The 24,968-nt window shown below is 41.3% G+C and overlaps 3 protein-coding genes across 6 annotated transcripts in view; 2 read left to right on the plus strand and 1 right to left on the minus strand.

Annotated features, from left to right (window-relative positions):
- ece2b (endothelin converting enzyme 2b) overlaps positions 1 to 2,317 on the plus strand; it is a 33,337-nt gene extending 31,020 nt beyond the window's left edge. For all 4 annotated transcript variants that reach the window (XM_027005744.3, XM_035533930.2, XM_027005746.3 and 1 more), the window contains 5 exons: positions 1 to 75; positions 311 to 378; positions 466 to 656; positions 1,269 to 1,364; positions 1,610 to 2,317. The exon at positions 1 to 75 is cut by the window's left edge and continues 36 nt beyond it. In XM_027005744.3, coding sequence (XP_026861545.2) covers positions 1 to 75; positions 311 to 378; positions 466 to 656; positions 1,269 to 1,364; positions 1,610 to 1,786 — 607 coding nt within the window. In that variant the 3' untranslated portion in view covers positions 1,787 to 2,317. The remainder of the gene's footprint in view (positions 76 to 310; positions 379 to 465; positions 657 to 1,268; positions 1,365 to 1,609) is intronic.
- Positions 2,318 to 5,306: 2,989 nt separating this feature from the next.
- On the minus strand, positions 5,307 to 15,811 carry si:ch1073-280e3.1 (complement factor B). The gene is made up of 19 exons (XM_027005802.3): positions 15,656 to 15,811; positions 15,021 to 15,239; positions 14,655 to 14,891; positions 14,375 to 14,560; positions 13,143 to 13,316; positions 12,528 to 12,626; positions 11,688 to 11,821; positions 10,708 to 10,846; positions 10,496 to 10,627; positions 10,178 to 10,282; positions 8,917 to 9,054; positions 7,523 to 7,638; positions 7,274 to 7,400; positions 6,729 to 6,873; positions 6,475 to 6,551; positions 6,279 to 6,370; positions 6,054 to 6,186; positions 5,889 to 5,938; positions 5,307 to 5,681 (listed from the first exon to the last, which is right to left on the minus strand). The coding sequence occupies exons 1-19, from the start codon at positions 15,711 to 15,713 to the stop codon at positions 5,514 to 5,516; spliced, it is 2,529 nt and encodes an 842-aa protein (XP_026861603.2). The 5' UTR covers positions 15,714 to 15,811; the 3' UTR covers positions 5,307 to 5,513.
- Positions 15,812 to 16,687: 876 nt separating this feature from the next.
- On the plus strand, positions 16,688 to 24,530 carry mfrp (membrane frizzled-related protein). Its single transcript, XM_081700453.1, is given in 14 exon segments — positions 16,688 to 16,708; positions 16,846 to 16,944; positions 17,774 to 18,070; positions 19,298 to 19,441; positions 19,603 to 19,660; positions 20,968 to 21,175; positions 21,431 to 21,579; positions 22,141 to 22,266; positions 22,401 to 22,477; positions 22,727 to 22,874; positions 23,047 to 23,181; positions 23,609 to 23,734; positions 23,894 to 24,030; positions 24,125 to 24,530. Coding segments are annotated over 14 exon segments (2,010 nt in total). The 3' UTR covers positions 24,410 to 24,530.
- The last annotated feature ends 438 nt before the right edge of the window (positions 24,531 to 24,968 follow it).

A 24,968-nucleotide genomic window follows, 5' to 3' on the forward strand; every position in this document is an offset into this window, starting at 1 on the left:
CATGCCCACCAAGAACGGCATTGTTTTTCCTGCTGGGATCCTGCAGGCACCCTTCTATGCTCGGGACCACCCTAAGTGAGTAGCCCAAACTTCTTTGATATCCAGTGTTGGCTTCTTTATATTTGCACTCAAGCAATGAGGTGATTTGGGCCAACAAGTAATGGAAGTCTGTGAATATTTTCTGTAATTGTATTGCTAGATCTTTAGGGAAAGGGCAGGGGAGCTGTTGGCAAACTGTTCCTTTAAGCTCAGGCGAGGGTATGTCCCTGTGAGTTGTTGACACACAAGTGTGTCGTCTTCTGTGTCACAGAGCGCTGAACTTCGGCGGGATCGGTGTGGTCATGGGACATGAGCTTACTCATGCTTTTGACGATCAGGGTGAGTAAATGCAATCGTGCACATGTGTACACACCCACACATACTCATGCGCAATAGTTGCTAATATTTTGGTTTCCCGCTGCACAGGCCGGGAGTATGACAAGGACGGGAACCTTAGACCATGGTGGCAGAATTCCTCTGTGGATGCATTTAAGAATCGCACTGAATGCATGGTGGACCAGTACACTCAGTACACAATCAATGGAGAACACATAAATGGCAAACAAACCCTGGGAGAGAACATCGCAGACAACGGAGGCCTAAAGGCGGCTTATCATGTACAGTTTTTTGTCTCTGTTTATCTTCTATGTAAAAAACTGTCATCAGTAAAGAAAATCTCATGATTGTGATCATCATTGACTATTTATAGACTATGTAACTAACAATTTTAATAACAGAAATCTTTGGAATTTTTAGATATTTAATAGCGGGTAACGTATTTGTACTTTATTTACTCAGTAGTATTTTCACAGCTTATAGTACAGTATAGTATAATATATAATAGGGGTGTAACGATGCACTCTACTCATGATTTGATACAATTTGCAATATTGGATTCATGATTCAATTTTATCATATTTGTAACTACATTTTTGGGGGAAAAAAATCTTAATTGTAGAAACTGCAAAAAAAATGCACATTTTTCTTTTAGAAATTTTTAAACAAAAAAAGAATTTTTTCCTCTGCAGTTAATAAATTTGGAGCAGAAGTTTACAATTGAAAACAAAATTTAGCTTCAACATATATTAAATGACCAAGTGAAAGCATATTTACCATTCGTTCTGTAATATTTCTGAAATATTAACGTGTGTGTGTGTGTGTGTGTGTGTGTTTGGTAATAAGTGATTTTTGTAATGAATTGAGGTGAAGCAAGTTTCATGTGTTTGCAGGCATACAGGTCCTGGGTAAAGACAAATGGGGAGGAGAAACGACTGCCAGCACTCAACCTGACCAATGACCAGCTCTTCTTTGTGGGCTTTGCACAGGTAGGCTCCCAGAAATCACTGGCCACCAGAGATTAGATATTGATGTAGGAGATTATAATATCTCTGAATATGAAATGATGGAGATTGTTTTGCCATCAGTTTAACATTCACACAGCATGGTGAGAATTCCAGCATGGAAAAGAGATTCTTGTATGTGTGGTTTAGAAGATGAGGGGAACAATGTCATAGCCAGAAGTGTCCTGATGTCGGTGGATTCTCAGTACCTGTTGGACACCTCTCTGCAGGTGTGGTGCTCCGTACGGACACCAGAAAGCGCTCATGAGGGCCTGATGACGGACCCGCACAGCCCACCCAAATACCGCGTCATCGGCACGCTGTCCAACTCGCCCGACTTCGCCGAGCATTTTCAGTGCCCGCTGGGCTCACCCATGAACTCGGGCCACCGCTGCGAGGTTTGGTAAGGACAGGAATGTGGTGAGGAGACCCCCACTGACTGCCTTTCTCTTTGACCAGTCAGAGATGGACGGATGAACTGTGCCCTCTCCCAAGCACTGGACCGTGTTTCCTTTCTTTTTCTTTTCTCCTTTTATGGAATGACACGTTGCTGGATTGGAAGTGGGTTTGGACAGTTTAGCCCAGAGGCTGGGCGACGCACGGCAGTATGCCGGCTAACGTTCACCATGTCCAGCGTTGGAACCGACTGATTTCTCGCTCCCCTTCTGTGCAGCCCCCAGAGCCCATGGCCAGCTGTCTTATTTATTATTAGCTGCACTTGAACATGTTGGGGGCTCCAGTGAGGAAGAGGAACCATTCATTCCCACGCTTGTTTTATTTGTTTGCTTGATTTGGGTTTGTTTTTTGTTTTGTTTTTTTGTGAGAGAGAGAGGGAGAGTGTGTGTGTGTGTGTGTGTGTGTGTGTGTGTGTGTGTGTGTGTGTGTGTGTGTGTGTGTGTGTGTGTGTGTGTGTGTGTGTGTGTGTGTGTGTGTGTGTGTGTGTGTGTGTGTGTGTGTGTGTGTGCCATGTTTACAGCAATCCTGGACAAGCCTCAGTACCCAGAAAGGGGGGGGGAGGTGAAGAAAGGAAAAACAACAAAAAAAAAACACCACCACTGTGATGTCAGAGGGAGTACTTCTGGCTCTCTCTGACCTCACAGGAAATATTTGGATCCCTCTGTGACCTCACAGTAAGTGCCATTCAGTCTAGAGTGACCTCACAGGAAGCATTAGGAAGCAGAAATGCTGAGCTCCATCTGGGAGCCCACAGGAAGAAGGTATCATCAGGATTCAAGCTTTGTTCATCATTGTGACCTAGCACTGAGGCAACTGGGAGCTGCTTTATGATATGGGTAGCCACTTTTAGTTTCATCCAACCTGTGTGTATTATCATTATTCTGACATTGACAAAGTTGAAATGACACAGTTATTTTTAACTGCTTTTTGCCAAAGAATATTTTTATGGTTGTAGGGGTTTTTTTTGTTTGTTTGTTTGGGGTTTTTTTGCTTGTTGGGGGGGTGCCTTCATTTTCCATGTTGTATATGCATATGTAGAATCTCACTGCTTTTTCTACTCACACATTGGTCAAAAGGTGTCTGGTATGCTCTAAAATGCTTAGTTTGTGTGTGTGTGTGTGTGAATGAATGTGTTTGTCATGGTTTGGGTATGTGTGCCTGTGAAATGTTTGATCTTCGGCTCATGTTTTGAATGTTTTACGATGTCTAGTCTGCTGAGGTGATTAAACACATTACAAAGTTTTGTTTTTTTTTTGGAAAACCACTAAAGGAGAATTGCTGATGCATGTCTGTAATACTGAGGACCAGTTCACTAAGACGAGCCTTTTTGGTTGAACCGCCCTTCAGTGGCTTTCGCTTTCAAGAAGTGCATTGACTCTTCAGTCTTTGCTCTCCCATGGTTGGAAAAAAGAGAATGTCAACACCCACTGCTACCTGTTCTCCAAAGCAAATTTTATGATTCAAAGCTGCTGACGCCTTCACACCAACTACCCCTTTTAAGTGAATTCATTTCTCAGAAGATTAATGCAAAGTGTAATTGATTAAACTTTGAGGTCTAGCCGCACTAGGAGGAGTTAGGTTTTCACTGTGCCACTGAGCCCTCTCTGCCTGTTTTACATAGCCTCGACCCCCAGCTAGTACAGTATTGGCAGTGTTGTTTCATCACTCAAAGCTCTTGGGCTTCCTGCCATTGTTTGCACGGCATACACATGGGCTGGGATTGCTTAACTGCAATACCTTTCCACTCTTGAAGTTGTAGAGGTTTCTGGCCTCTCCGTCCACCTTAAAACGCGTTTCTGTCAGCACTGGGGAGCTGTACTGCCCCTGTCTCTGTACCAGCCCATTTCCTTACTGCCCCGTCTCCGCATCGCCACATCTCTTCTCTTGCCGTCCTGCCGCTGTAGCTCTGGTTATTGAAAGCCCCATCAGAGAGAGGCTGCACTTGCTTGTCTTTGTGGGGAGGGGGTGGAGGGGCTCCCGTGAAACATTAGTGAATATGTACGATTTCTTTCTCTGTGTCATATTTGCTAAGAGAGGTTTATGCTTTTTTTTTAACCCCTTAAATATCTACAGAGTGAAATAGACTTACAGAAATACTTCATACACATGTATATGGTTATATTTAAATAGCAAAAGCAAATGGAAACTTGAAGTGATTACAAGCCTTTAAACTGTTCTCCTTTACTGTACTTTCCACTGGTTTCCTTCAGAGTTGTCTTGACCAGTCAGTCAGTCAGTCAGTGGTGAATGCCAGCCAGGGGGCTGCAAGCTCAGTCTCGCTTAGTCTAATTCAAATTGTCATAAAGGAAAGTGTCGATTGCCAGATACTGTCCAAGGATAAGGCATGCAATGATTTATCTGCTCCTAAATTTCATGAGTAGTTTTTTGGTTTGTTTGTTTTTTCTCCACACATTTAAAGGGATATTCTAGGCTAATCATGACTTAATCTACCTTAAATCTAGGAAGTGGTATAGTTATTGGAGACAAAAAAAATATACTGGTGTCTTCGCTAAATTTTTTAAATGGCCATCCTTAAGCATGTACTGAGAATTTCCACATTTACTGTTTTGCTCTGGTGTTGAAAGACTTCACACAAACAGAAATCTCATCCAAGCACTTGTAGGATCTGTGCTTGTAGGAAGCGTTACTGATGCCGTTTTGAAAGGGAGTTATTTAGTTTTGTATTTTTTTTGGCGGGGGGTGGGAGGGGGCTGCTTTGTGCCGTGGCAAGTATATTTTAGATTGATCCTACATCGTTTTGCATTCTGTTGTAAGTACACCAAGATGCATCAGATTTTAGTCTGCTGTAGTAGAGTTGGCTTTAAGTGCAGTATACAGATTGTTACAATTAGCCCAGAATATTCCTTTAAGGCTGCTGTCTTAAACACAATAATATTGGTTTAATATTATTTTTTAATGTGACATGCTAGGCTTGTTTTATTTCAACTGACTGGTGGTCTGTTATTGTGTTTTTGTACTGGTGGCATTGAAACATATGAAGTTACCCAGACTGTTCTGGATTTTATTGGACAAACAGATGTTCTGTCTACATCTGTCAGAGGATGCTCCACCCAGCCCCTAATGCAACATTCTGCCCAAAAAAGTATAAATGAAACTGAAATAAAAACTATATATTATAAAAAAAAAAAAAAACACTCTTCTCCGTGTTTTCTTAATGACCTGCTCCTTGTACCAGAGCCATGTGAATCAGGAAAAGTGATGAATGTGTAGCTCTCTACAGAATGGTGATTAATTCATTCACTAAGGGACACCAGCCAGAGCAAATTAGCTATATCTGAAGTTACCTGGTGTATATGACACAAATGAAGTGAGATTTGGAAATCTACCAGTGTGACGTATGAAGCAGGCCAAATTGTGTAACAAATGTACCTCAGTTTGAGCAAACCTTTCTGTATGCTTCAACATTAATTCAACCTTCACGAATTGCTAGTGAGCACACTAGAAACAATATAAGTGTATCTAATAGGTTTAATAGTTGTGAGTAATAACTCATTACTAAGCACAACAAATTACTAAGCACAATATTTATTACATGGTCACAATGTCATTATGAAGTTAATCTCATGCAGAGATGTTTTTATTCTAAAATCTACTTCAATACCAAAATATGTTCTATATATATTTTTTTCCTTTTACCATTATATTCATTTTATTCCTTCATCTTTCCAGGGGCAGAAAGTCCAACTCTGGAGCCAGATGCTCTTTAAGCCAGGGCATAATGGAGAACAGGCTGATGTGGAAGTCACGGCCGTCCTCCGGAGGTTCAGGAATGTGCTTCGTGCTGGAGTCGCACAACAGTTTGGTGCCCCAGCTCACGACTCCCACCTAGGGCATAGCAGAATCAGTGCTAGCCTGATGCAAACTGAAGCAACAAAATAACCATGGCAGCAGAAGTCATTGGAAAATGCACACAGGCTCTATAAATTCCTCTTGGAATTCCTTTTGGAATTTATAGGTCACTATTCATGTTCCTCTTTGCTTTTTAACCAGTGCCATGCTTAAAGTTTCAAATATCTGAATCAAATCACTAACTTGGAAATACCGCATCCCCTTGCGCAGGAAGAGCGAACCACCAGAATCGCCTGAAGGAGATTGCAATACATCACTGACGTGTTCATGCACATACATACACACAGAGTGTGTTTTTGTGTGGGTGTGAGCAAGGGTGTCTTTGTTTTGGTCTTTTTTTAAAAAAACCTTTGCAGGTAAGGCCATCCCTGTGTGCTGCAGATCCTCCTGTACACAAGAACCTGTCAGTGACCACATCAGTCAGAGACACTAGCTTGTTGGAAGACAAAGCAGGTCCGTACTGCTCAATGCAGTCAGCTCTCTATAAACACATGAATATTTACTGAAATGGTGAGAAAGGCGCTCTTAGACAATATTCCTTTCTTTTTGAACAGACAATTGCAAATATTTCACCTTTTCACCAGTGTGGATATGCGTCTGCTTGCGATTTTTCCCCTGCTGTATAAAGTAGGCTTGGGTCTCCTTCAGATGGAAGAGAGAGCTTTCTGTTCATGCACAGACACCAACACTTTAATATTTCCATGTCATAGACAATCACATCTGTCACAATATTTTAACAGCATGTCACTGTGATTTCATAAATTCTCACCATGTTGTTTGCAGGTCGAATCAGGACTCATTCTGAGAGCTCGATTTGAAGCCTTTGTACATGGCAAGCAGATGGGCCTGTTTGAGATATCAAATAATATAAAACCAACACTGTAAAAACACAATATACTTACCATTAAATGTGACAGTTAAACTGTGGTTTGAAATGTAGCTCCAAATAGAGTATATATGTTAAATTCTTAAACATTTGTTGAGAATTTCTGTAGTGTCTCTACTTTCTGCATTCTCGCTCACCTTGCCTTAGAGGACAATTCAATGCCGTTCACACGAACCAGTGCGACGTCGTAATCATAAAACTCGTTCACGTTCTTGTCCTTGAGCCCCTTGATGTCGAACTGTGGATGAAGGGTTAGGAAAGAGGTCCCCACTGTGCCAGCGCCTAAAGCAGGAGCGAGACAGGCTCTGCGTTATTAGAATGTGTGATTTAACGTCACATCCTTTTAAAACAGACTGGCAAAATCAGTGGCATAAGGAAAATTAGGAGCTTTCAAACAGCAGAGGAGGTGGTGGCAATGGATTTGGAATGGAAACACAAACCAAAATTGGATGATAGTTTGCAAACAAAGGCCTAATGCACTGCATACACTGTGAACTGAAGCTTTTTCATGCTAGGAACAAACATTTATCTATCTTCAGTTTAAATCTGAAGCCTGTCAACTGATACCAAGATGTGCAATACAGAGGATAAAATAATTGACACTCCACAATATAACTAATGATTGCCAAAGGTTAGTTAAGCGGCGTGCACTGCCACCAGTAAAGAACTGAAGGATTCAGACCGTGCTTAATGGTTACATCCCTGGGAGCGGCGGTTTCTACTGTCCCATTATTCAGCTTTATCAGGCAATGTGCAGCTGTGATCACCCAGTTCTCAGTCAAAATGGAGCCCTGGCATGGCTTGGCTCTCTGGTTGAACAGGAAAGATTCTTAAGTCGGAGCACTCTGTTTAAACAACAAATGTTAGTGAAAGTTTTGTCGCTAGGCCCATTCCATGAGCCTGGCAAATGTCATGCGCCATGTGTGCTTACCCAAGTAATGGTGACATGCCAGGGCCTGGTGTGTGCAGGTGGCCCAGTATCCAAGTTATCAACCCTTGCGTGGACGACTTCCTGGGCTACTCCACACTTGATCACAGCAGAATCATCTGGACATGAGGCAAGTGATGTGTTATGAGGTGCAGCCTGTATATTCAGGACAGGACCTTTCATTCTAAGTGCACATTCATGAGGCACTGAAGATTTTAGTAACATCAGTGTGATGCAGTTAATTGATTTTCTAGTTGTTCATGTACATATCCTATGTACTTTTAGGCCCACCAAGTGCAGGTATGTTTATGTAAAAAAATTTAAAAAACGCTGCCAGATTTTAATGCGATCAAAGGAACCTTATGAGCTCCTCAGTAGTGCAACAAAAAAGTGTTCAGTTTGTCATCATGAGCTTGCTGGGTCTAGCGCTGAAGTTGTCACAGCCTTCTGTGGCTGGGAGTATAAGAGAGCAAAATTGGTGCTACTCTGGGTGGGTGAGATGGAGTGACACCATGCCTTGTCAATTACAGCAACACTAGCCAATCTGTGTACTCAAGCCTTCTCATGAGGGCCTTTAGTGCTTTTCTCAGAGCATGTTCATCTGCCGTGTCTTAGTGTGGACAGCATCCTGTGAAGATGTGCTTGGCTTCACAAGTCTCAGAGGATGCATGTGTTCACTGCACCCTCCACGGTTGGTAGCTGTTGTATGACAGGAAAACTAGCTAATTGGTGGTTGGGTATTGTCTTAACGGCTAAAGTTAAGAGAAAAATTGGATCAAATTAAAAAGGAAAAAACAGCAACTCATGGTATTAAAGGTTTGGTGCAGACAGCAGGTGAATGGCTAACCTCTCCCATCTGTTCCCCATTCCTATTTAAGGACTCTTGATTTAGACTAGCTTGGTGGAAACAAGAGATGGTATTTTAAACTGCCCGAAGACAGAAATCCTTACAGTCTTGACTGTAGACTACATGTGCCTGACACTTTTGTGTTTGTATAGTTTTAGAAAGTGTGAAGTTGTAAAATCCTAACATTTCAAGTTTGGTTCATTTGTCACATACATAGTCATACACGGTATAACTCGCAGTGAAATGGTTGAGAGTGCTCTGTCCAAACTGAGGAAAGAAAACAGGGGTGCATATAGGAATATAGATATTCTATATATGTACAAAAATATATTAACAATGTATGTACAATATATGTATATTATGTTTATATACACAATGTACAATGTATATGGTTGTGTATATATGTATGTATTTTTCTCCTATCCTCCTTTCCACCTGCTTCATTTATCTGTCATCTCCTTTACAGGCAGCTGCATTCATTACAAAATAATTGCACATAATAAAGGTATTCAAACAGCATCGGAATAGGCTTCTATGAGTGGTTACTCACTGATCATATTGTTGAACACTTCTCCAAGGTCTGTGTAGCTGCTCAGTAGAAACAGGTGCTGCTCTCTGTTTTTACTAGAAGCAATTGTTTTCAGCTCATTCCTCTTCACATTTTCCCCAATGCCAAACACATATACATCTAGGACAATGCACATACAAATGCACAACAGGTTTGCTCAACTGAAACATTCTTACATCAAAAACACCCTGAACCATTATTGCAAATCTATTCTGGATGCTTCATTTTTCTATGCACTATAAATTAATTCAGGAACAACAAAATCCCAGTGTTTGCCAGCATAAGGTTCTGACAGTTTATATATCAGCTTCATTGAGATTCTTACTGAAAGAGCCATTTCACCCCAAAAGTCACAACATATTACATCAACATATCACCTTCTGGTTGTTTGCTAAAATGTCAGAGTTGCCCTATTTTACTGTAGTTTACAGTCAGTTGATAGAAAACTACAAGGATGTAGTAGCAGTGTGACACTGCACCACAAGATCTACTCTTGTAGCAGCTAGTCTGCAGACTTGGTTATGCTTCCTGTGTAGATAGCACAGCACTGTGGCATTTTCTGCCATTTTAACCATAGCCTCAGATGCCTCTTTGAGAGTGAAAGCATGGGTCACATGAGTAATTTGCATTGCAGACAAGTGCAGATTATTCTTGATATGTTTACCAGATTTTAAAAAAGAATACCAACAAAGCCATACTTTAAACCATATTTCATAAAGTTGCATATTAATCTTATTTTATAAACCATGAAATATGGTTTATTATTATTGCCCAAAAGGCAAGTTAGTGCATATGTGTACCTGCATTTAGTTTTAAATAGCAAGTGTAGTATGGTGGACTATTATCTGAGCTGTATAATCACAACTCATAGTAAATGGGAATGAGACTTTAAACATCAGCCCTCTCTGTACAGTCTACTAGTATTTAAAATAACAGCTTGTCATACAATTATCTATGAAAAAAATTTGATTCCATATGCATGGATTCTGCAATTCCAATAAAAAAAAAACTGATTATTATTGCCACATCTGATTCAGCTAATGATGGCCTTGTTAACTTGCTATTAAATAGATTCAGATGTGGAAAACCAAAACCCAGTGCAGTGAGCTTTTTGGGACTGAAACTGAAGAATAACAGCACCCATTGGTTTTATATGTGACCAGGAATGCTTTAAGGTAGAAATTCCAAGCTACCCAAATCACCGTCTATTAGTGGTATAAGTGTAAACTGTCAGGGAACTAACCAAGGAGCTCCTCTCCTGTGTGGTCTATGGATGGGCTTTTGTAGCCAAAGAGGTCTCGGATCCGATTCAGGGCATATTGTGGGTTGGCTCCCATGTTGGAAAAACCTAAATGGGTAATAATAATGTATAATAATAATTTGTATAAAAATATCTAAAATATTTTGTACATTTCTAAGACAACAACAATAATAATCATAATATTAATATTCATTTTCTGACATAATACATCAGATAGTGATAGTGATTTGCTTCAGTTTTTGCTAGCAGCGAAGCAAAAATGTCTGAGAAGGGTGTAATGATGTGTTAGCTCTTCCTTACCATCAGTTTCAATGAGAATGACATTCTGAGTCTCATTGAAGTGACTTTCCTTGTTTACCTTGAGGAAAGCAAGTCTGCCATATACTTCAGAAATGGCTTTAAACAGATTGGTGCCAGTTTTCTTCCCATGTCCTGTGCAAAAATGTAAGTGATATGTTAAAACAATGTGTGGAAGCTTATCATAAAAATACTCAGTAAGAAAAGAAACATACTTGTGTATTTGAACTCCATCAATTTATTCAAGACAAAATCAATATTGTCACTGTTGGAGTTTGTAATGGTTATAATGTCTTGGGGTTCACTGGCATAGGAAATTATGTCAAACTTCATGATGACATCATAGCTGCCTAACTGCAAAACAAACACAAAACATGAAAATGGAAACATTAACTTCTAAACACGAGATGAAGTTGAGATGTTAGGAAGAGGAGAATATGTAAAATGTGATATGAAAAGATGGAGAAAACAAATACTTACACTTTGTATGACTAATAAATCAATAGAAAAGAATTTAAGAACTATACACTTCATGTAATATAGGTAGTGCAAATGTAATGGTGGATTCATATTTAGATTCAAATAGTTTTGTTTTTTGCATTATTTTCTAATGTATTAACCACTGTGGGTATATCCTACCTTTTATCTAAACATTTTTTAAATGTTTGTTTTTTTTATTATCTTTATGCTTGTAATTTAAAAGAAAATCTGTCGTAAAGGTTAACTAACAGTAAAGAACTCCTGTTCTTTCTTTAGTGCCATTTGACTGGTCATATTTGTCAAAATATGACAAATGTGTGTGTGTGTGTGTGCATTTTCATTTCGTTTGTTACGAGCACCAAGCACCATTGACAGACACTGCAAAATTCACAAAATATCTCAAGCACTCTTTACGTCATGCTCTGGGTTAGGTTTCCCTAAAGAATCTCAACACAAAGATCATTGTTGAATGGTAGAGCAAGTATCATGCTGAACACTCACTCTCATTTAAGATGGTCTTAACACTATGATGCTTTTGAAAGTGGTGCTATGATAGCTTGCTGCTCTTCTCCCTGTACCCTAGTGAATGTTTGCTCTTAGAATCAGTCCTTAGATCATAAATCTATATGCCCAATAAAATCAGGTTGGAATCGCCATTAGATAAGGAGCTTCAGTGTAACAATAGAGGAATCATTTACTATCCATCAGTACAAACCTTTTGTATAAGGTTAGCAGTGGCCTGTTTGGCCTTCTCAAAGTGGTACTCTGAAATGCTTCCAGAGGTGTCGAGTAGGATAAAAATGTTGAGACGACCGTCTGCCACTCTCAGAGTTCTCCCATAGCCTGGATCTGGGCATTCCATTCATTTTTGTAAATGGACAACAGGTCAGTGATTACATAATGATTTGTGCAACAGTAGTAACAGAAGGAGGAAGACGGTTCTGAGCATGTTAAAGAATATGAGGAGATGCGAACATGAAACACTACAGAGTTCTGGAACAGTTATATTGACCACACATTAGCAAAACTGACTTACGGCTTTCAAGCCATCAATGACAGGCCTGTGACATCTATAATAATTTGCTATAATAATGATCATTTATTGTAATAATTTAATTTAAACTATATTTCTATAGTTATATTACTGTATTGACTTAATATTTTCAGGAGTCTCTAATTGAATATCATATTTATTTTTAAGATTCCCTTTATTGATTTATTTAAGAGCAATTCTCATTGTTCAATAATCTGATGAAACCAAAGTACCTAAAATTACATTTAAAGTTATATTTAGTCGAAGTTCAGATGGCTGGCAGTATTCTTGCCAAAAAGGACATTGTCGAATAACACTCCTGTTCAGTAGTGCGTATCTGTGACTGAATCTTGTTATTGCCATCAAGCTAGATGTTATTTACTGTTTCTAATGTATCAGCTTGCTACTTTTAAAAATAATCTTACTGATTATGACTGTTTTGGATTATCTTGCCCATACTGCGATTAGAAGAACACAGCATTTCATTAATTTAACGAATTTTTTAATATATATATATATTACCTTTCTTTTTAAACTCAGGGGATGAAACGTCCATTAAAGCAGACAGAGATCCACTCATGGCCTGAGCTGCAGCAGCAGGTAGATCAAATGTGTGATGGGCTAGGGAGACAATTCGCCATTTAGAGCTTTTGCTTTCTTGAGTCAGATTTTTAAGACATGCCTACAACTTTAAAAAGATGTTGCTTTCAACTGCATGTCTCATCTATATGTATTTCCACAAGTAATTTTAACTATTTGTCTCAGTAGTTCTATAAACTAAATGTGTTTTTAATGGGGTGGGTATATGCTGCATTCTGTCATCTTGATGTTTACACCATTTAGTTGATGCTTTTATCCAAAGAAACTGACAATTAATGACTGAATTGAGCAGTTGAGCCATAACCCTCATTAAGGGTCTTGCTCATCACCGGCAACTTGGCTGTGGTGGAGCTTGAACCAGCAACCTTCTGATTATAAGTGAAGAACCTTAACAACTGAGTTACCACTGTCTTGGTAAAGCATACATTATAGGAGTGTATACTTACAGTGCACCTGCAAACATACACACTTGTTTCTTACACCTACTGAAGAAATTGAATGCTGTGGAACAAGAAGAAAAAAAGCTTTTGGGTTTACCCTGGCAGCGTGGTGATGGTCCACTCCATTCTCTTGCATCTAGACACACTCTGACATCAGGCCCTAGTAGATCCAGGCCAGCCTGGCAGCTGTATTTCACCGTATCACCGATGCGGAAGCGTTCTCCAGAGCGCATGGCTCCAGGTGGTGTAACCGGGTTCTTGCAGTCATCAGCTGGAGACGGCAAGGAGATAGTCAGAAATAGTTAGGTCATTCCCTTACTTCTCTAGAATTCAGAAAAGCCCTCTATACTCACAGATTCTACATCTGCAGAGCACCGGTTGGACAGATCGGTAACAGGTTTGTCAATAATCTACACTATAGGCAATTTAAAATCCAGATTAAAGACTTAGTTGTTAGGCTTGGACTATGTGTAGTTTATTAGGCCTTTTTATTTTATTCAATTTGATATTTCATGATTTTGATGATGTAATTAATGTTTTGTTCATGCAAACTTTGTTAATTTATATATATCTCAGTACTCTGTCTCACTTCCGCTGTCTGGGTCCCCGGACTACCGCTCATCATCTTCTGTCTCTGCCTTCTCCTGAGCTGATTACTAACTGTACTGAAACACTGCTGATTCACGTCTACTTTGCTGATTCTTAGCCTCACAGCTCAGTCTAGCCTCTCCTGCTCCTTGCGCTGCTACTATGTATGTTCTCTGACCACCTGCCTGCATATTGCCTATTGACAGTATTAGCCTTCTCTATATTACTTTGTTAGCCTGGTGTCTGACTCCTGCCCTGTGCTGCTTCTACGTCTTTACCAATCCCTGTAGTCCCCACTCTGCCACTACTGATCTTAGTATTGGCCTCCCTCTACTGCTAACTAAATCCCCCCTGCACTTGTATCCAGCCTCCATGTGCCTAACATTGCCTGACATTGTAGTACACCTTCACATTATTTTTAGAGTTTTCAAAATGAAAATTGCTATAGAAATGAACTTGTTTATTATTAATCTCTGGTGTAAGGCTCATTACAACTCAATGACTATATGTCAGTTTTTAAGCAACTAATAGTTTAAGCTCATGTCTGTGCACAGCCAATACCTGCTTGCAGATTGGATCTATTGGATTCATTATATGTGTGTAGAGTAAACAAGTAAGTAAGTAAACAGCAGCTTGATGGTTTCTAACTTTCCTAATGTCTATAGGAAAACAACAAAAACAATATCTAACTAATTGTAGCTGCTACATTTTTTTCTATCATTAGGGCTGATGGATGCTTACTTTGGTCATCACACACTGGTGTGGTTCCAGTCCAATGCCCCCATTCAGTGCAGTTCCGCCAGGCTGAGCCAAGTAGGGTGTACCCCTCCCTGCATGAGAAAGCCTGCCCTTCACCAACCTTGAACCATTGCTTCCGTGGTCGGAACTCCCCATTGTCCAGTTGTAGTTGTGCAGGGCAAAGAACCTCTAACAGTGTAAAAGAGAGAGAAACACATATCATCATGATAGATTTTCAAACTGTCACTTGCTAAAACTGTGAGTGATCTGTTTTGAGGTTTACCTTTGCATGTGGCAGTGGACACTGCCTTGCCATTGGGAAGCACCATGGTCGACCACTCCCCACTGGATTCACAAACTCTCAACTTGGTTGGAAAAGGGTAGAATCCAGCCTCGCAGTGATATGTCAGCATACTGCCTTCCAAGCCTTCTTTGGAGTAGGACACTCGGCCTCCCTTTATGAACTGTGCCAAAGAGCAGTTCTTCTGAGGTTCCTCATAATCTTCATAATCACCTTCCTCTAAAATAATCAATCATCAAAACCAAGCTATAGATTGCATAGCTTGAAATTGAATTGTATAATCGAAATGAAGGAATTCAGTAATGAGCATTAGAAAGGGGGAGATAAAGTTGAAGGTGCTAGTCTGACCTTCACATTTCACCCTGGCTACTTTCGGCTCCCATTCTCCATTAGAACTGCAGACCTTCTTGAAGACTGGATAAGGTTTAAAGCCATCTTTACACTGATACGTCACCTCACTCCCCACTGCGCCTCCATTGGAGTATTTCACTGTACCCCCAGTAATGGATTCCGACAAGGCACAGCTTTTAGCGTCATAGTAGTAGTCATAGTCATCTTGTGCACACACTGAGGAAACAAAGTCTTATTCTGTTTATTTGTTTCAGAACTTTTTCTGCACAGTGTTTATTACTTTTTGATATATGAGAATGAAAGAAAACAAAGATAAGATAAAAGCTTTTAAGGAACTGAAAGTTTAGAGGATTTGTTCAGTTTAAGCGTGACAGTTTTTTTAAAGGTTACACGTTATGATATTTTACTAAAATAATGATCTTTTCAGGTGCCATACTATTTTCTTTATTCTCCATAGATAATTATATTTAATATTATCTAAGCTTTTTGAAAACACATTCATATAATCAAGGGTGTGGTGTCATCAACAAACCAAAAACAGTACATGGAATACTCCTACAAGCCATTATAACACCACAAATCTTTTTAAATATATATATATATATTTTATATTTTATAATTGCAACACTTACCTCTACCAATAGAAAAGAACAAGGCAGAAGTTAAAATACAGGCAGTGATAAATGGCATTGCTAACGTGTGTCCTGACCCTTACTCAGTCTCAGCTATGGACAGCATTAGCAGGGACTTGTATACAAGTGTATTTGATGAGTGATTATCCATTAACTTTCCCAAACAAGAATGAGATTAAGCAACATGGTATTGTGATAAATATGAAAAAGAAGACTGCTTTTAAAATCAAAAGAGCAAAGCAACAGAACATAATAATAATAATAATAATAATAATAATAATAATAATAATAATAATAATAAACAACTTTTGCTTTGTTCTGCTATTTGCGATTGTCTCTGGTGTTGGTGAATAAAAGAGTCCCATTCAAATGCTCAAGCAGTGCTCACCAGAATGTCTGGTGTCCACTGCAAAATTACTAAATGACTTGTACTATGGACTCTCACAGTGTGTATGTGAATGATGTAAAGAGGATCATTAGAGGATCACTGTGCAGAATTTAAAATCCCCTAACCCCACTTCTCAGCCTGAGTTCTCTCAGATGACAAGGCTTAGACTAGAGAGGAGAGTTCTGGCTCCTTCACTTCATCTGTTGTGTCTTACTCACACTCACCAAGACAGAAACAAGCTGAATAACCAGCTAACACAGTGCTGTCAAATGTACTTAAGAATGTCACTTAAGAATGTAGGATAGGAGAAAGAATGAATCTGAGAAGTCACACAGAATTTAAAATTTTTTCGTCTCCAGAAGTGTGAAAAATGTGACTTTTATGGTGATTTCAGCGCATTTAGTGTGAGGGCTACATGGTGAGTAAACAGCCTACTGAAAATCTATATTGCCATATTGTGTTCAATATTACTATTTAATGCAGCCTCATAACACATTAATAAATAAATGACTCTTAACCATCTATTTACTTCAGAGCCTTGCTCTGGTGCAAAGTTATGCCTTTATGTGTTATACATTACCTGTGAGGGTAATTACATGTAATATAAAAGGTTTTCCTGCAGAATGAAAATTGCAGTCCCTGAAATGTCCTGTTTTGACTCTATGGTACAAAAAATAAAGTTTCAGTTTGATATTGATATAGAAAACCTTTTTTTTTTCTTTTTTTTTTTTGATATTCAAATAGATGCTCCTAAGTCTCATTAAGGTTAAACACTGTTATCTTTACCTTTTGACCTTCACAGAATGTATTTTGCAATCCCTCATCTGAGCCAGAGAAGGGCCCTGATGAAATCAAAGCTGTAGTTAAGGTTGCCATATCATCAGACCATGCAAAGGAGCCTGCAACATTTTAATATGACCACCCACAATTCTTCAGTACTGCTGCTCATACCTGACCATGAAATGGAATGTAACTTTTATGTGTCCAGCTCCAGGAGATGTCCATTTGGGCATCCCAGTCTTTTGTGGTCTGGTCACACACCTGATAGCACACCTTTTAGAATTCATAAAGCTTTTTATAATTACTTGATGCTGCCGAAAATGTATTCACAGCCAGCATACATTTTTGAATAAGTAAATATACTACCTAAGACCAAATGGTCATGTTGCAAGGCAGTTTATATCTATTAACCCCACCTCACCTTTACCTCTTCTTCCTCTTCCTAGCATTGTCCCGCCAGTGCAGGGTCAGCTATACGGATCTTTGAATGCCACTTTACTCGATCAAACGTGTCGTCTGGGTGCAAGCGTGCAGCCTTCAGATCTGCATTAACTGCATCTTGCCATCTTTGCATCGGTCGTCCGCTTGGCCGCTGGCCATTAACCTCAAGATTGTAGGTCGAAGCTGGCAACAGTGTCCAGAGTTGCAAGTCGAATGTGGCCAAACCAAGAGTCCCTCCCTCACTTTCTCCACAATGGGCACAATACCAAATTGTCATTGGATCATATCATTGGTAATATGGCCGTGGAGGGATACACCCAGTATCCAGTAAGCCATGTGCATCTCCATGACATGGAGACGCTGCTCAGCCGCTCTCGTTACTGGCCAGCATTCTGATCCATGGAGTGCAACAGACTTGACCACAGGATGCCAGTAACTTTCTTCCACCACAGCCATGTCGCATTGACTCTTGCCTGTACCTCACCATCGAAGCTGCCATCGCTCTGTAGGATGGATCCAAGGTACCGAAACGTGTCCGTTTTCTACAGATTTTCGGTGTTAACCTGGATCAAGCCCATGCCGGGAATCGTTTCCAAATATTCAGTCTTTGCGATGTTGAGGCACAGGCCGAACTGGCTCAGGTGGTCACTCCAGGCTTGCACCTGGTGCTGCAGCTCCTCTCGGGTGGTGGTTGCAAGCATGACGTCGTCAGCGTAAAGCAGCTTCCAGGGCACACTGCCCTGGAAATCCCTTGTTATGATGTCCATGACAAGAATGAACAGCAACGGCGACAGTGCAGAGCCCTGGTGAACACCTATATTCATTGGGAACCTGTTGGACATCCCAGCTGCGCACCTCACCCAACTGCTGGTATTCTTATAAAGCAATCTGACCCAGCCTCCGAGTTCTTCAGGCACGCTGTGGTCACGGAGTGCATACCAAATAAGTTGATGGGATATGCGATCGAAGGCCTTCTATAAGTCAAGAAAGGCAGCATGTAGTGGCCTGTTTTTCTCACGTTTCTTCTCCATCAACTGGTGAGCTGCGAAGATTGCATCAGTTGTTCCACAGCCTTTCACAAAGCTGCACTGGTTGACCACTGATCTGGACAATGTCTTGTAAGCATTGGTCGAGGACACGTTCAAAAATTTTCATGATGTGTGAGAGCAGGCATATTGGCCGGTAGTTGGAACATGCCACTGGGTCTCCCTTATTCTTGAAGATCGATATGGTGATGCTCTGGTTCTTCATACTTACAATATCCGTGGTCACCTCCTCAGTTACTATCTGAGGCAATGGTCCAGAGCAGGGCAGGCCTTCCAGAATTGGCAGATGTGAGATGTTTGAGATCTCATCAAAGTGTTCACGCCACCTGCTCAAGACTTCCTTCTTATCTTGCAGCTGCTGACCACTCTTATCCTTTACGCACATATAGTGCTCGATGACACTCGCCGCCCTCATACATGCTTTTGCCAGTCAGTAGATGCTCTTTTCACCTTTCCACGTGTCCAGCTGCTCGCAGAGGTCTCAAGAATGTTCAACCCGGGCTAAAGCCACCACTCTCTTGGCTTCCCGCTTGGCGTCAGTGTAACACTGCTAATTATCACTGGTCTTGTTGGCAAACCAAGCCCCGAAGGCCATCTTCTTTTCCCACAACCTCTGCTGCACTTCCTCAGTCCAGAGTTCATGCAACTCCCACCATTTGATCATTGCCAGCCCTCTCGCGTGGCTGTCCTGGCATTGCGTAGCGATCTTCATATCGATGACTAGCAGATTATGTTGTGGAGCCAGGCAGTCGGATGGAATGAACTTGCATCAGTGGTGCTAGAAGTGTAATCACATCTCCATGCCAGTGGCTGCCTCCACTGGTGTAGGTGACCAAATCGTTCGTACGCTTTTTGAAGAATGCATTGCAAACGACGAGATCACTGGCTTCCGCAAAGTCAAGGATCCGACAGCCATCGTCGTTTCGTGTACCATACCCAAAGCCGCCGTGGAAATCGTGCCTTTGTCCTCCCAACGTGGCCGTTCAGGTCACCACAGACCATGAGCAGATCTTCCGCGGGGCACAATGCAAAGCAGTCATGCAGATACTGCCAGAACAGCTCCTTCTCCTCCTCTGCGCATCCCATATACGGAGCATACGCGGAGAAGACCTGCAATTGGCGGACTCCGATGTAGATGACAGCAGACAGAGTGGCAATTTACTTTGGCCACACAGTCATGCAAGTCAGAGCTGACGACTATGGCGACACCTCGCTGGCTCGTCGTGCCATAGTAGTTTGAACCCATTGCCAATGTCACACGACTTTTGACCTTTCCATCATGTTTTCTGCAGGCAGGCAATATCCATGCGACGCCATTTGAGTATTTCGGCAAGCTGGTGGCTGCGTCCAGTTAGTGTTCCTATGTAGATCGTGGCAATTTGGATTAACTTCGGTTACGTTTTTCAGTTGGGCTAGCTTCTTTGGCTGATTTCGCCCTTGAATCGGTGACCTGAGGAAAGTTGAGCGACCGGCTTGTCGCCACAGCCTGACGTCAGGTCCGTGTTTGGCTCATTACCACCTTGCAGGCACCACTAGGAGGAACAGACCTCACCTTTACTGAATAACATGTAACGACACTTAACGACGGCGTTCTCGGAAACACGAGAGCCCGCTGTAATAAATCGGTATCACTGTTGAGTGCTGGTGGTGGTGGAGCAGGGAGCAGTGACAGGCCGGGTGCAAGGGCACTAGTGGTAGTGGTGTCAGCAGCTGGGGTTCTGTTCGCTGTCCTGGGTGTCACACTAGCTCGTCTTCTAACATGTAAGTGCACGATGCTCGCACTGCTATTACATTCACTGTTATTATTCACTCGAGACATTGCTAATATGGTTTGAAGTGATAGGATGTGCCATTTAGAATATTATGTAAGTGTTGTCTTGCCAACGCATACCTGGGGACCTACTTGCTTGTCATTAAGGGTTCCCTTAAAGTGTAAAAAGGTATGTTATTATCAATACTTAAATAAATACATTATAGTTGAGTGGACTTTAATAGTCAATGTTTTAGTAGTCAGTATTTAGATCCAGTTATATTATTGTTTGCAACTGCATTATAACCTTATTACAGACTTTACCCTATTTAAAAAAAAAAAACAGTTAAAGAGAATTTATAACTTTTTTTCTATAATTTCCAATTATGATATTTATGTTGCACAGTTTTAGCTAAAACCAATAGGTCTCGTGCTTTGTGTTGCTTTGCTAAGATATGAATCGGGCCCCCACAGAGGGAGGAGTGGCTCTGGACCCCTGGAGTGTGGACACCTTTCCCAGAGCTCTCAGCACATGTTCCCCATATTCTTCACATTGCCCACATCTCACCACGGCCCCAGTTTGAGCAAGAGACCTCCACCTATCCATGTCAGCATCTGGACAACACACGTATTACACTAAACACTTCGTTCATAGTTACATTATGATGTACACTATGAGAACTTTGTACTGAGTTTCACATTCTAAATCACAAGATGGTCCAGTTATATGCTTCTATAATTGCCTGTACTTTTGTCCAGACCCAGTTACAGTGTCAGATCAGTTGTATACTAAATGTGTTGAATGTTTGTAAGAGCTGTGATTTTCAGGAGCACTTTGACTTTATCAGGTTAACTCCTAAGATGTGACTATAATCATAATTATAGTCAGCATAGTGTCCTCTCACAGAATGTGGCGGCATCCTGACTGGTTTGGAGGGGAGTATAAGCTCACCCAACCATCCAGGTCCGTACCCACCTGACTCTGTGTGTGTGTGGGTGATCAGGGTGTCTCCTCCATCTCTGGTCCAGCTTCACATCTCCTCCCTCGTCATGGAGGGGCCTGCCTCCTGCCTCTTTGATTGGCTGGAGGTTAGAGAAGAGTGGAGACCACTAGAGTCCACAGGTTGGCCTGCCCCCAACACTTAGATTCATAGCATTCTGTATGTGATCAACTTTATTTGTATAGTAGTTGTATATGTATTGTGTAGTACTTATTTAATTTAAGGGAAAAAAAGAACATATTTAACAAAATTAGCAAAATTAAAAGACACACAAATAAATGTGTATATATATCTATTTATAGGACCATGTGCGGTGCAAGGATGTGGTACCTGTGTGGTGCAAGGATGTGGTAGAAATGTAACTTTAAGGGTGAAGCTCACTCCCTCTGGGTTTTGTGGTAGCATGTCTCCTCCTACTGTGAACATGAACAGCACTGTATGGGTGGCATTCTGCTCTGACGGCAGCATTGAGGGCAGTGGGTTCCCAGCCCAAAATCATTCCATTTTTCCCTGGCAAAGTAAGTAATTCACTTCTGTAATCCAGAATGAAAAGTGATTGTTAGAAATGTCCAAAGACTATGCTGCATATAACTCTGTGAATTCCTTTCAGCGAGGCTACAGTTTGGCACAATGATAGACATTGATGGAAGCAAAGAAGTATATAAGTTCAGGACTGAATATACATGATACTCCTAGAAGTAGTGTAGATGAGGATAAAGGGCCAGACTTGACTGGCCCTGACTGGCTGTACTGTGGAACTGCCCGCTAATCATCACCTCTGCCTGCTGCATTCTCCTGCACCTACCAGGGCTCCTGTATGTCCTCTCATTTATTTACTTTGAGAAGGTTTATAAGCCAGTTGTGTCTGGTAATGCTCAGATCTTCCATGTGTGTGCAGTTTCCTTTGTGTTTTTGCATTGTTTCTCTGGTGGTTGGATTCCCACATGCACCCTGCAGCTTTGGCCCCAAGTCAGAAAACAGACGATGACACATTCATGACAGTTTGACAGTTGGTGACAGATCAGTGGTATATTTTCGATGCCAGTCCTTATTTTGTGTGTGTTGGTGTTCGCTATCAGAAAGCTGCTCAAGGGAGGAGTTTATGTGTGACGATGGCCGTTGCCTGTTGTCTGTGTCTGTCTGTGACAGCCGGTCAAACTGTCAGGACCAATCCGACAAGGCCGACTGCAGCCACAAATATAGAGGCAGGACCACTGGGTATACTCATCTCTCAGTATTGTTTATTGTACATGTGCATTCAGTGGGAAAAGAGTGAATTGTTTGCTTTCATATATTATGAGATAATACTATATCTCTTTATTTCTGTATTACTGCATAGAGTGTGGAGATCAAAAGACAGGACTAAGTGGTTGACTGTCCAGTCCAAACCACCCCATGCCTTATCCTCACCAGCAGGTAATCAGCTTCCAGAATTTTTAAAACCATCAAAAACAGTTGGGTTTTAATGAATTGGTGCTTATAAAGAGCTTATTTGTGTTCAAACTATATAAAAGTGAAACTGTTCTGCTGGGATCACTGCTGTTTACCACCTAAATGATAGCTAACAGACCTACTGTTAAAAGCAACACACATTCAGTTCTACTCCTCTTTTCTCCTCTTCTCTCTGTCCCTGTCCACATGCTTGTCTGGGCTAAACCCTCCCAGCAGTGTATGTGGAATATATTTGCAGAACAAGGCCATGCCATCAAACTGAGCTTTCACAACTTCTGACAACTGGAGACTCAGGATGTTTGTGACTTCGACTACATGGAAGTGCGGGAAAGCGGAGCCTCCGGGGATAACAGTGTGCTTGTCATTGTTCCAGCAGCACTGGTCACTCCCTCTTTTTACACGTCAAATCATCATTTCTTGCAGAAACCTGAAAAGTAAAAAAAATAACATTCCATTAGAATTAAACCATCATGGAAAGTGAGGTGTGTGGTTTTATCCTACCAGATAAAATCAGTATACCTTGCTTCCTGGATGTAGGTTCTGCGGCTCAGGTGTCCCTCCCGATCTGGCTTCCTTGGGGCCGATGATGACTGTGGTGTTTGTAGCCAACGAAGGTGTGGCCAACAGGGGCTTTTATGCCTCATATCAGGTCATCTCTCTCTCAGAAAGTTTTTTTTATGGCTGTGTATTTATGTTTGGAACAGAGGCTCTTTTTATAAGTCACTTTGGTGCAGGCACACTATAAACAATTCTTAGTGGAAATATGATGCTCTGAGAAGTAGGTGACAGTATGTGACACCATAATCATGAAACCAGAATAAGGCACTGTGGGGTTATCCATTTTTTGGAACTGCATGGGTAACGTTCACTAAATTTAGATTTAGAAGGGTATTTTTTAATGTTAATCTGAACCATTACAGATACAGTCTTTTAACTTGGGGTAGCCAAGTCTCATGAAATGGCTAGAATCATGTAAACTGAAAACTCAAATTAATGATTACATAATGCAATGAGAACTGATATGTCCCATTGCTTCTACAAGGCCACTGTGGATTCAGTGCTACTGCTCCTTGCTCCACTGGTTTTTCCCACTAGGGACCTGCCGTCCCGAGCAGTTTGCCTGCACCACAGGGGCTTGCCTCTCCTGTGAGTGGCTCTGTGATGGTTGGTACAATTGTGCTGATGGTGCGGACGAGCAAAACTATGCACCTGCCGTGAAGCAGGCGTTAAAAATTCATTGGACAGCAACATCTATATGCTAAATCAATAATCCAGTATTCCTAATAACGGCAATTGGGGAACAGAAATCTTCTAACTTTTTTACAATACCCATCAGTGATTCTTGTTAGCATTTCTGAAGTAAATAAGCCTGTATCTGCTCTGCTATAGCACCATCTTGTGAGCTCATCCAGGTGGAGATATGCCTAGGTCTGAGCTATAACCTCACCTCCTTCCCTAAGATATGGCTCTCCATCACCATTCAAAGCCAGGCTACCAACATGCTCCACAAGTACAGTGTAAGGAATTACAATACCCAGAATGCTGTTCATCACGCTCATGGGTGGTGAATATCATAACTGCTGGTACACCCAGCTCTGCTTCTTTGCACAGGTGCTGATGGAGCTGGCATGCTTCGAGCCCCTGAGGCAGCTGGTGTGCGCCATGTTCCTTCCACAGTGCAGCCTGCAGGGCGGCGTGCTCCAGCCATGCATGTCCATTTGCATGGCTGGAAAGAGGCAGTGTGGCCAAACTCTGAACCTCCTCAGCCTAAGCTGGCCCACCAGCTGCCAACTCCCACCAGACTCCCAAGACCCCCTGGCATGCTCCCTCCCCTGGGATGCCTCAAAACCCAGCTGGACCAGCACTCATCACTACGGCAGTTTACTACCTCCATGATCCAGGGCTCTATGCATTTACTGACAGTTTCTGGGGGTATTTTTGTTTTATGGAGAATGATTTTATTGCCAGGTCTAATGATAGATTTGTGACAGATTCATGAAGGATTCCACTTCCTTGCAAAAATGCTAAGTTTATTTTTAAGTACCACTTAGTAGTACCACTCTCAGATAAAACACCTCTAGTAACCAAGAATATGTAAAATAGCTTGTATGAACAGGTTGATGTTTTGTAAATTTCATTTCTGAAATTCATTTCTAGAATTTTTTCCATCCACTACGTTACCCCTTCTGTGAAGGGTTAAAGGGGCCTGATTGGACACCATTGTCTTTGATTATATCATACTTCTCACTCTGAACTGGTGAGTGGTTTTCATTAGAACACTACAAAACTTCAACACCTGGTTTGTTAAATCTCCTTCCCATGCCAGTAACAATAAGCCTAAATTTATGGAAACAGGTAAATCTTAGGAGGAGCACTTGAAAATGAGATTGGTAATCAATGTGTATCAGAGTGAAGCAATGTCTGTCCTTCATAACAGTTCATCAAGTTAGTGGCT

Source organism: Electrophorus electricus, chromosome 17, assembly GCF_041902795.1.
Source record: "Electrophorus electricus isolate QZ-2024a chromosome 17, ASM4190279v1, whole genome shotgun sequence".
NCBI lineage: Eukaryota > Metazoa > Chordata > Actinopteri > Gymnotiformes > Gymnotidae > Electrophorus > Electrophorus electricus.

Bases quoted from the DNA above. Each gene is read 5' to 3' on its own strand.
- si:ch1073-280e3.1 (XM_027005802.3), bottom strand. From the start codon at position 15,713: ATGCCATTTATCACTGCCTGTATTTTAACTTCTGCCTTGTTCTTTTCT. The intron at 12,627-13,142 runs GTAAACCCAAAA...TTGTCTCCCTAG, and splicing joins ACCATCACCACGCTGCCAGG to CCCATCACACATTTGATCTA. The intron at 6,874-7,273 runs GTCTGAATCCTT...CTCCTGCTTTAG, and splicing joins GGATGTAACCATTAAGCACG to GCGCTGGCACAGTGGGGACC.